The 11,162-nt window shown below is 58.0% G+C and overlaps 1 protein-coding gene across 1 annotated transcript in view; it reads right to left on the reverse strand.

Moving 5' to 3' along the window:
* The window catches only part of DTX1 (deltex E3 ubiquitin ligase 1), a gene marked incomplete at its 5' end in the record, with an annotated part of 29,688 nt that extends 26,696 nt beyond the window's left edge, over positions 1–2,992 (reverse strand). Inside the window, one exon of the mRNA XM_081113968.1 lies at positions 2,734–2,992. Within this exon, the coding sequence (XP_080970094.1) occupies positions 2,734–2,992 (259 nt within the window). The remainder of the gene's footprint in view (positions 1–2,733) is intronic.
* Positions 2,993–11,162: the final 8,170 nt, after the last annotated feature.

Below are 11,162 nucleotides of genomic sequence, written 5' to 3' on the forward strand. Positions count from 1 at the left end.
GAGAGAGAGAGAAAGAGAGAGAGAGAGAGAGAGAATAGAAGAGAAGAGAAGAATCTTTTTAAGATTTAGGATCTGCCACTCGTCTTGTGCATCCATAATATTCAGCACAGGTTAGGCACATAGTCAAGGTTTGTGGGATAAAATAACAGGCCTGGTTCTTTCCATCAACCCAACAACCTTCCTCGCAAATGTGAAATGTCCATTTCACAGATGTGGAAACTGAGGCCTGGAGAGGTGAGGACACCTGCCTGAGGGCCTTCCCTGGACCATTAACGATGAGGACAAGATGTCCTGGGAGAAGTGGGCGCACTATGACATGTCCGGTGGGAGGCATCGGCCCCTCCCTCTAGCGGTTTTCCAGGCTTTCTAGGTCCCCACTGGCCCCAGAGGTTCCCAGTCTTCCTCCCTCCCACGGAGGATGAGGGCTTTTTTCCCTTTTCCGGCAAACAGGCAGGTGTGGAGTGAGCAGTTCCGGGAGGGGGTGTGGGGAAGTGAGGAAGCTGAACCTCGGGGGACCCAGAGAAGCTGCACTGTGGCAGAGGTGCGGCTGAGAGGAAGGGCCTGCTGAAGGGGGGATGGAGGAGCGAGGAACCCAAGTGGGGGTGCTGTGAAGAGAAAAGGGCCCCAACACGGGGGGGGGGAATCAAAGACAAATGGGCCAGCGAGGCAGCCTTCGGGGGGCCTACCCCTGTTCTAAGGAACCCAACTCCCCAAACCAGACCCTGGAACATTGCCACCCAGCACCCGCTCCGAATCTGCAGAAAACACCAAACTCCGAGCCGCGAGAAAAGCCGCCTCCTGCGGCCGACCTCAGCCTCCGGGAGAAACCAGAGCAGGCGGCAGGGGCACCGGCCTCTGGAAAATGGGCGCGAGGACGCGATGGTGACTTGTTCGAAACATTTAAAGTCCTTTCGTGGCCGTCCAGGCCGGGCTCCCACCTCCTCTTGTGTGGCCTTCCTCACGCAACGGATTCGAACGTCCTCTCCTTCCTGCCACAGGGCCTTTGCACGGTTCCCCCTCCCGGAACACTGGCGCCCTTCGCTTACTCCTCAAACTCCTGTTCTGACATCCCTTCCTCAGCGAGCCTTCCGTGACCACCCCTAGGCCAGGTTTATCTCATGTTCACAGCCCGGCAGCTGATGATCTGTGAGGTTCCGTGTGTGTTTGCTCTCCGCCCACACCGGCTATGCCGGGACCTCCAGCCGAGGTCCCCCAGTGGCCACCCTCTGCTCAGGGCCGGCTCCTTGCAGGGGCCTCGTGCTTAGCACAGGGTTGGCCACACAGCAGGAAATGAATAAACGATCGTGTGGTGGGTGAATGAAAGCCTGGCGCACCAGTGACCGCAGTCAAAGCCTGGAGTTATGGGAACATAGACGTTCTGAGAAGGAACGTCAGTAAACCATTTGCTACGGGTCTGCCTGCGTTCCCACACCCGGTGACCATGCGGTGGGCACCACGCCGTGTTCTGGAGCAGAGCGACCCTCAGCACCTCGCGATGACGGCCCCCTTCTGGATCTGTCTGTCCCATGTGTCAACCATGGGTGGCTCCTGAGCACTGGCAATGGGCTAGCAGGACGGAGGAACTGAATTGTAAACTGTGTTTAACTTTAATTCATGTAAATTTAAACAGCCACCTGGGTCTGTGGGAGAAGGGACGTGTCCTACTGTCTCCATGTGGTCTTGCCATCCAGGGACTCCCAGGACGGCCCCAAGCCCCCACCAGCTGGCCCTTGGGATCGAACAGGACAAGGTTTCTTTGGCCGCCCCCACGAGGCAGCCCCCCCCCCGCCCCCCCCCCCCGCCACTGCCCACCAGCTTGTCACAGGGACCACCAGGCAATGACTCGGGGAGATCTCTGCGGTGACGGCACGTCCCTGGGACTGGACCTCCCCATTTTTACCACTATTGTCACCCATCACACCACCACCAAGACTGCCACCAGCCTCATTCTCTCCATCGCCACCGCGCCATCTCATCAACCCCAAGACAACCACCAACACAGCCGTCAGCAACACAGTCACAACTCCCACCACCCACTCTATCTCCTCCGTCATTCCGGCCCCGCCCCCCATCAACACCACCAGCATCATGCCACCCGACACCACCACCACCACGGGGAGCCGGTAGAGGTACCAGTGCAGAGCGCTGGCTGTGGAAGTCAATGGCCTGGGCTTGAATCCCAGCGCTGACTTTAAATCACTTAGCTGCTGTGAGTCTCAGTTGCTCACTCTGTTAAATGGGATGACTGCTAATACTAACACAGTCATAAGACGTAACTGCCCGTGATGGGAAAAAATCAAGTGAGGGAGTGCATGGGAAGTCCTTTCACTGCGCTGAGTACTAGTGTCCTACGCTCTGTGCTCAGTGAGCCCAGTTTTGTTCAATCCTCACACGGCGGTGAGAGCCATGAATCCATTTTACAGATGAGGAAACTGAGCCCCAGAGAGGGGATGATGTAACTGGCCGAAGGCTCTCAACTCAGAGGCTGGATTGGGACTGAACTCTTAAACTGGACGAGGCCAGGCTGTCCCTTTCTGGGGGGGAAGAGAGGGGAGGTGGGATCAGCAGGCTGGCCTTCCTGAAGCCCCAGGCTCCCACCTTAGAGGTGGTGTGAGGGAGTGATGCTGGTGGTGTCTGTGTCTCAGCCTGGCCCGCGGGTGGGGTGGGGCGGGGTGGGGCAGGGTGGGATGGGATGGGGTGGGGTGGGGTGAGGTGGGGGGCCAGTCCGCTCACCTGTGTCCTGGCGAAACTGGTGCATGGACTGCAGGTCTATGATGTAGGGCACCAGCTGGGCATCCACCTGCCCCAGGACCACGGAGCCGCGGGCGTCCTCCTTGAGCACGTTCTCGATGTGGTGGCACACGGTGGCCGAGTAGGGCCGCCAGCGGCTGTGCTCATTCAGCCACTCCCACACCACCACGCGGGCCACGTTCTGCGGCGGGAAGCCCAGCCCGTTCACCTGCATCATGACGCCCTGGCCTGGCCGGGACATGGCCGCTGCCGCCTCGGGGGCCAGGACCCCGCGGTGACTGGCCCGGCGCCTGGGCCTGGGCCGGGGAGCAGGCGGGGGACGTCCCCTCTCCCCAGGGAAGCAGCGAGGCCTGTGTGGCCTCCGTCCTCGCTGCCTGGCCTCCGGGAGGCCCAGGGGCCTCAGTTACATGAGTGTGGGAGGGTCCCAGGCTCCTGGCGCTGTCTCAGGCGACGGTGCTGGTGCTGCTCGGACAGCAAGTGTCTTTCTTAGGACAAACGTTGCTCTCAATTCCTTGGATCCCTCGGCCCAGCGCGGGGAGTGAGGCAGCCGCCCGGTCCAGTCTCTCGCCGGCTGGTCTGTCCTTCTTCCCAGGCAGCGCAGGGCCTGTCCCCCGGAGGCGCCCCGCCTGCTGCTCCCGCGGCGCCCAGCCAGCCCTCTGCGCTCGCAACTGCGTCCCAGGCCCTGCGCCTGGCCCGGCGGGGCTGCTGGCCTCCTCTGGGCCGCCCCACCGACGGCTCCTGCTGCAGGGGCGTCCCTGTCCCCCGGGGCCCTGCTCCCCGCGTCCTGGAAGGCCCGGGGGGCCGAGGAACGCACTGGGGAGGGGGGCGGCGTGTCCCCAGCCGGCCTCCTGGCTGCGGCTCCCGAGCTGCGCGGAGGGCCCAGGGGGCGGGGGCCCGCGGGCACGCCCCACCCCACTCGTGCTCGCGACCTGCCGGGAGACAAGGAGGAGAGAGGGCCCTTTAAGAACAGAGCGCGGCACCCCCTCTCCCCTCCCCGGAGAGCGATCGCCGGAGAACAATGGGGAACCGATGGGGGTGGGCAGCAAGGGGGTGGAGGGGGTCCCCGCCGCGGTCGCCAGGGGCAGGCCCGCGGGCCCGGCTGAGCCCGGGGCGGATTCTCGGAGACCCCCGCCGGCGAAGCCCCCTCCTCAGCTTCCCGAGCGCGCTCCTCCCGCAGCCAGGGATGCGGGGTGCGCGGGGCTGCGCGGGGATGCGCGGCGCTGCAGGCGCGGCCCAGGCCCCTCGGGGGTCGCGTTCTGGGAGCGGCGCAGCCGGAGCTGGATGGTCCCGGCTCCCGCCCTGGGGTGAGCGCCCCTCCCCGAGCCCAGCCTCCCAAAGGCGCGTGGGCCCGCAGGAGCCAGGGGTGGGGTCCCTCGGCTCCGCGCTCTCACCGCCTCGCCTCTGCCTCTCCTCTGCCTCCCGATCGCGCTCCGGCACCGTCGCCTCCCGGGCGGGAGGGAGCCGCGGTCCCGCCTCCGCGCCCTCTCCTCCCGCGGCCGCCCGCGCCGGGTCGCCGGGCTTGCCACGCGCGGACAGACTACGCCGCCGACGGACGGACGCGTGAGCCGGCTGCCGGCCGCCGGGATCCCGCGGGTGGGAGGCGGCCGCGGCGCGCTCAGGGGAGGGGAGGGGAGGAGGAGAGGGCGGAGGAGGAAGGGGAGGAGACAGATCGCAGCGAGAGCGCTCACACGAGTCCCTGGGGCGCCCCAAATCCTCGCTAGGCCCGCCTGGGACCGGGAGGTCTCCGGACGCCAAGCAGGGCGCCAGGCATGGGGTGAGGTGCCCGTGGGTCGCCGGCTGGAAGCTTGGTCATCTTTACATTCCCGGTGCCCAGTCCAGGGCCTGGCATATACTAGGTGCTCAATAAGTGCTTGACGGAATTAATAAGACCCAGAGATGGTCTAAAGAAAGATCTTAAAACCATTCTAGAGAAGCATTCTCTTCTTCAACCAGTCTGGGGGCGGGGAGTGAGGTGGGGCCCATTTCAGAGCGGATGGAATCATGGACTCTGAAGTGAGGCCCAGAGAGGGCAAGAAACAGGCCCAGGATCACACAGCAGCGAAGAGCAGCGCCCAAACACCAACCCAGAGCAGATTCTCCCAGAACCCAATTAGCCAGCCCAGAGCTCAATTCCCGGAAGCCCACACCTGCTCCAGGTGAGTGGGATGGCTGCAGCATCCTGCTGGGGGTGTGGCGGGGGACCTGGGCCAGGAGGCAGAGACTTTCTGAGAAGGCAAGTGCAAGCCCTCCTCATCTCATTCACAGATGCTTGCAAACAATAGGTGCTCAATAAATGATGGGTGAGGGCTGGCTGGCTGGAAAGGGATGCAGGTGATGGCCGGCGGCTCACGTGTTGATGGGATGGCCGGCTCTCCCTCCGCTGGCAAGCTGGATGCAGCTGAGGACACAGGTCAGCTGGGAGGGGTGGACCACCCGGGGCCTCGGGTGTTTAGATTAGGGAAGATGAAGGATGCATCCGGGAACTCCAGTCTGGGCAGCAGATGGGGGTCAGTGTCCTGTCTGGGAGCCTGCCCAGGGCGGCCCACGCTCCCTTCCTCCCCAGGGCAGATGGTGATAAACTAGTGGAGGTCATGGGCAGGCTGCTCGGGGGCGCTTTCCCAGAACCTGAACTCCGGTTCCCCAGCCAGCCGGAGTGCCCTCCCCTCCCCAGGCTCCTGCTCTCTCCGCAGCCCCGGGCCTGATGGGCTTTTCCAGGTTGGGCCACTGATTCTGCGGCTTGGGCCACTGATTCTGCGGCTTGGGCCTGCACAGTCTAGAGAGAGGGCTTCTGACTGAGGGCAGGGCCAGCGCTGCAGGGATAAGGGTGAGGTGCCTGTGGGTCCCCAGGATCCCTGAGCTCTGGGATCTTAGCCTAGGCTCCACCGATGGCTTCCGGGGGGGGGGGGGGTGGTCCGTGAAGGCCTCCCTGCCCCTTACACACAGACATGTCTGCGTTTTTCTGGGAATAAGGGCTCTGTCTTTCAGAGATTCTTCTTAAAGGAGGTTGTGATGCTCAACAACCTTATGTTAGAGAAGGGGACCTGGGGATCCCAGGGTGGGGAAAAGCCTGGCTCAGGGTCACATGGAAATTTACCAGGAAGTTACACAGAAGAACCCAAGACACCAGACTGTATAATGCCATTGAAGGGTTAAGTCCATGTCACCTCCTCCAGGAAGCCTTCCCTGAACTCATTCCATTTGCCTTTCTCCTCCTTTCCCCATACCTGGATGGGACACACTGTATCACCTTTAGCCACTTCAGTGCCACCCCTGCTAGAGGAGGCACCCAGGAGGCCAGGGACTGGGTCTTATCCGTCGTGTACGATGTGGCTGGTGCTCTGTACATGACGGTTATTGGGTGTTGAGTACCTATCATGTGCCAGGTACTTACAAGCCAATAGGACAAACCCTCAATCATGAACTTAAAAAAAAAAGTGTATGTATTAAATCCCTAGAAAAAGAACCCCAGGGTTTTCTCTTCTGTGTGTTCTCGTCTTGCTTCCTCGCAGCCATGCTATGAGCTGAGGTCATCAGTACGACGAAATCAAACTGGTGAGAGAGGAGAAGGTGGTCCGGCCGCTTTCCTAGCTGTTCGAGCTCCACGTCCAATCTGGGGCGGATCACCCTGACCTCAGCGGCACGTGAGTGACGGTCACAGTGATGTTCGCACTCTGATCATCAATGATTTCAGTTTGCCCCTGGATTCAGGCTTCGTCACCACCGGGAGAAACCAGATGATGACTTTGAACATGACCCAAAGGAAGCTGGAGATGCCTCTCTTCTCGGCATTGTGGATGTTCTTGAGAGCGCCGGCCAGGCCGCTCAGGGCAGCATTATGGTGGCTTGGAAAGAAGGCAGAGAGAGATGACCTAACTTTTTTTTTCTCTCTCTTATTCATGATCTATCCATCCCTCTATTCACTCACTCATCTAAACATTCATCTGTGAGTGTGCCCTCCTCCCCTCCCTCCTTTCCTCCTACTGAGCCATCCCTCCGTCACCAAATACTGGATTCTGCCTACGTGGCAGGCACTGGGCGATGTGCTGAGACATAGAGGAAACCAAAACAGCGTAGTCTAGTGGGAGAGAGAGAGGCAAACCAAAGAATCACACAAAGTGTGCTTACAGAATGTTGCCAGAGCCATAGTTATTCTCAGGGTCTCTAACAGGGATCTTACTGGGTCTCAGGAACCAGGAAGGGCCTCTCAGAGGAGGTGACGTTTCAGCGACTCCCCAGATGCACAGTCTTCATAGGCGAAGCAGAGGAAGACCAGCGGGGACAGGGGTGCGCCAAGGCCCGGGGTGGGAGAGAGCTTGGTGTGTTAGAGCAATGGAGAGGAGGCCAGAGATGGAGCAGGGGTGAGTGTGGAGCAAGACGAAGTGGGCAGGGCCACCACGTGGGGCCCAGACACGCCAGCATGGGTTGGGGAGTTTTATCCTAAGAGCCCTGGGGAATGACTGGAGGGGCAGCCCCACCTTCAGAAACGCTGGTTCAGTTGGCCTGGGAGTCTAGGCTTCGGTAGCTTTTGGCCAATGGTCCTTTCCTGGATTGGGGGCGCGGGGAGGATTGAGACGGAGAGAGGGTTCAATTAGCCCATCTCCTGGTCCTTGGGCCAACAGTACAAATATGAGCTCTCAGGCTTGTATTGGGCCATCACCTTGTTTATACAACCAGAGATACTTATTGAGCAACTACTATGTGCCAGTCACCAATCTGGGCGCGGGGGATAGTGTAGTGAACAAGAGTCCAAAATGTCTGCCCTCCTGGTGCTGACATTTTAGAGTGTGTGTGTGTAGGGGGGGGGGGGGAGGGAGGGAGGGATAGAGAATAAACGAACAAGTTCCTAAGTAAAATACATAATATATCATAAAGTGTGAGTGCCCTGGGGGAAATGGGCATCTTACACATTGCTGGTGGGGACGTAAATTGGCGCCTCCTGGTGGGAATACAGTCTGGCTTTATCTCCTAAAGCCAAGCCCGTGCAGGCCCCTGACCCAGTGCTTCTACCTAAAAGTATGGACCCTGGAGAAATGCCTGCCCATCTCCAGCAAGAGCCACGTGGGAGAATATTTATAGGGGCTCTATTCACGGTGCCCCAAATCGCGACACAAACCCAATGCCCAGCTGTGGGAGAAGAGACGAATGAATCCCCACGATGAAACACTACACGGCCGTCAGAATGATGGAGCGAGTGCCACCCATCACGATACGGACGGAACTCAGGACAGCCAGTGGAAACGGCCCCTTCCATAAACAGGATACCCTGTCTATAAAGCCAAAGGCAACTAATTATACACACACACGTGTAATGATAAACTTTGAAAGGTATGAACACGGGATCTGAGATGAGGATGACGGTGTCGGGGTGACGTGGTGCTGGGGTGGGGGAACCACATGGTTAGATGTAGGTTATCACCAAGATTCTGGTTTCCGTTTGCGGTGGGGGGGGAGGGTGGTTTCACGGGGTTTATTATTAAAATTAATCATTAAAAGCTGAAGGGAGTGGGTTATGAACCAAGGACTGTTTCATCCTTTTTTTGTTCTGAACTAAGATAAAAAGGAAAAGATCAGGCAAGGGGGCTAGAGCCTGTGGGATGGGGGGCTGCAATATTCAATCAGTCGGTCAAGGGAGGGGCCATTGAGTGACAGCTGAGCGGAGAGACTTGAAGGAGGGAGTCAGTGAACCGCAAGCCGAGGGCACAGCAAGTGCAAAGGCCCTGAGGTGGCGTGCTCTAGGAATGGCAGTGAGGTCTGTGGGCTGGAGGGAGGGAGTTCGGGGTGTCCTGAACCAAGCAGGCTTAGGGAGGGGGGCAGAGGGGAGGAGACAGAGGCTGTTCAGGGTTCCCCAAAGAGCCCATATCCGGAGTCTGCTCTTCCCAGCGATTTGCTGTTCAGTTTTTTCCTCGGGTTCCAGGAGGCAGTTCAGTTGCCTTGAGATGGTTTAACTGGGTTGCAAGTTAGTTGAGTCCGTCCTGGTTAAATGGTCGACCCTGTGGCCAGAAGCTCCTGGTACGGGTTTCTTAGGAGAAAATGCAAAGTGGAGAGCAGGCTGTGCTGGGGACGCCACTGGGAGGCGGGCGGAGACCCAGGCCAGCCTGATGTGGCTGTGGGATGGGAACCAGCCCATTCATCCAGTGCTTTCTAGGCCTCATATTTATTATTTATTTTTAAAAAGTATTTTTATTGATTTCAGAAAGGAAGGGAGAGAGAGAGAGAGAAACATCAACGATGAGAGCGAATCGTTGATCGGCTGCCTCCTGCACGCCCCCTACTGGGGATCAAGCAGGAAACCAGGCATGTGCCCTGACTGGGAATCGATCATGACCTCCTGGTTCATAGGTCAACTGCTAAGCCACTCCGGCTGGGCTTGGGGACTTCATTGAGCAATTCCCATCCTCCCGGGTGTTATCACAGATTTCACAGATGAGGAAGCGGACGCCCAGCGAGCTTATGACACGCACAGTGAGCGGCCGAACCAGAAAATCCTTTGACGCTCTTGGCCCTGGGATAGGAGGTGTGTGGCCCATTTCCAGTGCGATGTACCCTCATCTCTGGGTAACCTGGGGCAGGTGAGTCCGGTCGCCCACTTCTCCAGTGCCGGGCAATCTGGAGGCCTGAGTGCAGCTGGGCGGGTGGGCACACAACAGCCAGGACCGCTGTGTCTCCCACACAGAGGGAAGGGACCCAGAGGAAAAACGGGGCTCCGAGGGGGTGGGACAGGGATGTCCCTGGAGTGCTGAGCAGATCTGGTCCAACTTGGACAGAGGGAGGGAGGGGAGGAGAGAGGGTGGGAGGAGAGAGGGTGGGAGGGGAGGAGAGAGGGGAGAGGAGAAGAGAGGAGAGAGATCTAACTTTCTCAGGGACCCTAGTGTTTCCTCCCCTCTAGAAACTGCCATTGAAATGGCTGTACAGCGCCCCCTGGTGGTCATTTTGGGGCCATTTTGCTCTAATGCTGGGAGGATTTCCAGGCAATTCATCTTTATTTACTTTTTATTGTGGTAAAAACACATAACATAGAATTTACCATTGTAAGTATTTCTCTTTAAATATATATTTCTATTGATTTCAGAGAGGAAGGGAGAGTGAGAGATAGAAACATCAATGATGGGAGAGAATAATTGATCCGCTGCCTCCTGCACACCCTACACGGGATCAAGCCCGCAACCTGGGCATGTGCCCTGACTGGGAATCAAACCGTGACCTCCTGGTTCATAGGTCGACGCTCCACCACTGAGCCACGCCAGCCGAGCGTTACTATGTCTAAGTGTGCATTAAGTAGTGTTAAATACATTCACATGGTTGTGCAACCAATCTTCAGAACTTTCTCATCTTACAAAGCTAAAACATTGCACCCATTAAACCCTAACTCCCCATTCCTCCCTTCCCCTGGCAACCACCATTCCCACATCTGTCCCTCTGATCGTGACATCTCTAGATACTTCATGTGAATGGAATTAAACAGCATTTGTCCTTGTGTGACTGGTCTTTTTCACGTTGCATAATGTCTTCAAGGTTCATCCACGTGGTAGCATGTGTCAAAATTTCCTTCCTTTTTAAAGCTGAGCAACATTCCACTGCATGTGAACACCACATTCTGTTCAGCCATTCACCTGGCCATGAGCACCCGGCTTGCTGTGAAAAGTGCTGCGACGAACACGGGCTTCCATGAACAGGTGAGTGACAGGTTGATTTCCATGGTTTGTGAGGGTGGGGAAGGATGTTGGGGACCCGGCTCAGCTGGGGGATACTGTCTCCAGGGACCAGATGTTGGCATGTAGGTGGGTGCTGTTTCTAGCAGCTGCTCAAGCATGTCACGGAGGACCCCTGCTTGTACTTGGGAATTGCTGTACTGAGGGCGGTGGCTTTTGGGGCTCAAGCTTGGCCCTTATCCTTGCTAAGTGACTATCGCACCTACAGACTTCATAGCGTGCTCGAGGCAAAGTTAGGGAGACTTGTGTGGCAGTGGCCACACGAGATTTGTGGAGACCCCAGCAGACTGTCCCTCATGTCCCCCGAGTCCCAGTGGCCAGCATGGAGCCTAGTTGCTTAGAGCATCATCTAATACGCCCAGGTTGTGGGTTGATCCCTGGTCAGGGCACATGCAAGAATCCACCAGTGAGCGCATCAATAAGTAGACCTTTCTCTCTCCCCCATCCCCTCTTTCTCTAAAAAGATCAATAAAAATCTTTATAAAAAGAAAACAAAGTTGTTTAAGGGCCGCTGGCTGGCTTTTCCTCCTCTGCTCCTGGTGAGCACGTGGGCTCTGTGTGGAACTAACAGCTTGTTTAACGATGCCTCACTGCAGGGATCATGATTCAGAATGAACCCCCTCCCTGGACCACGTTACCGGGGCTTCCAGCACGCCTCACCGTGTCCTAGGACTGGCCTGCTTCCTGCTCAGGCGAATTTCA

This window comes from Myotis nattereri, assembly GCF_964212035.1.
Source record: "Myotis nattereri genome assembly, chromosome: 19".
Lineage (NCBI taxonomy): Eukaryota > Metazoa > Chordata > Mammalia > Chiroptera > Vespertilionidae > Myotis > Myotis nattereri.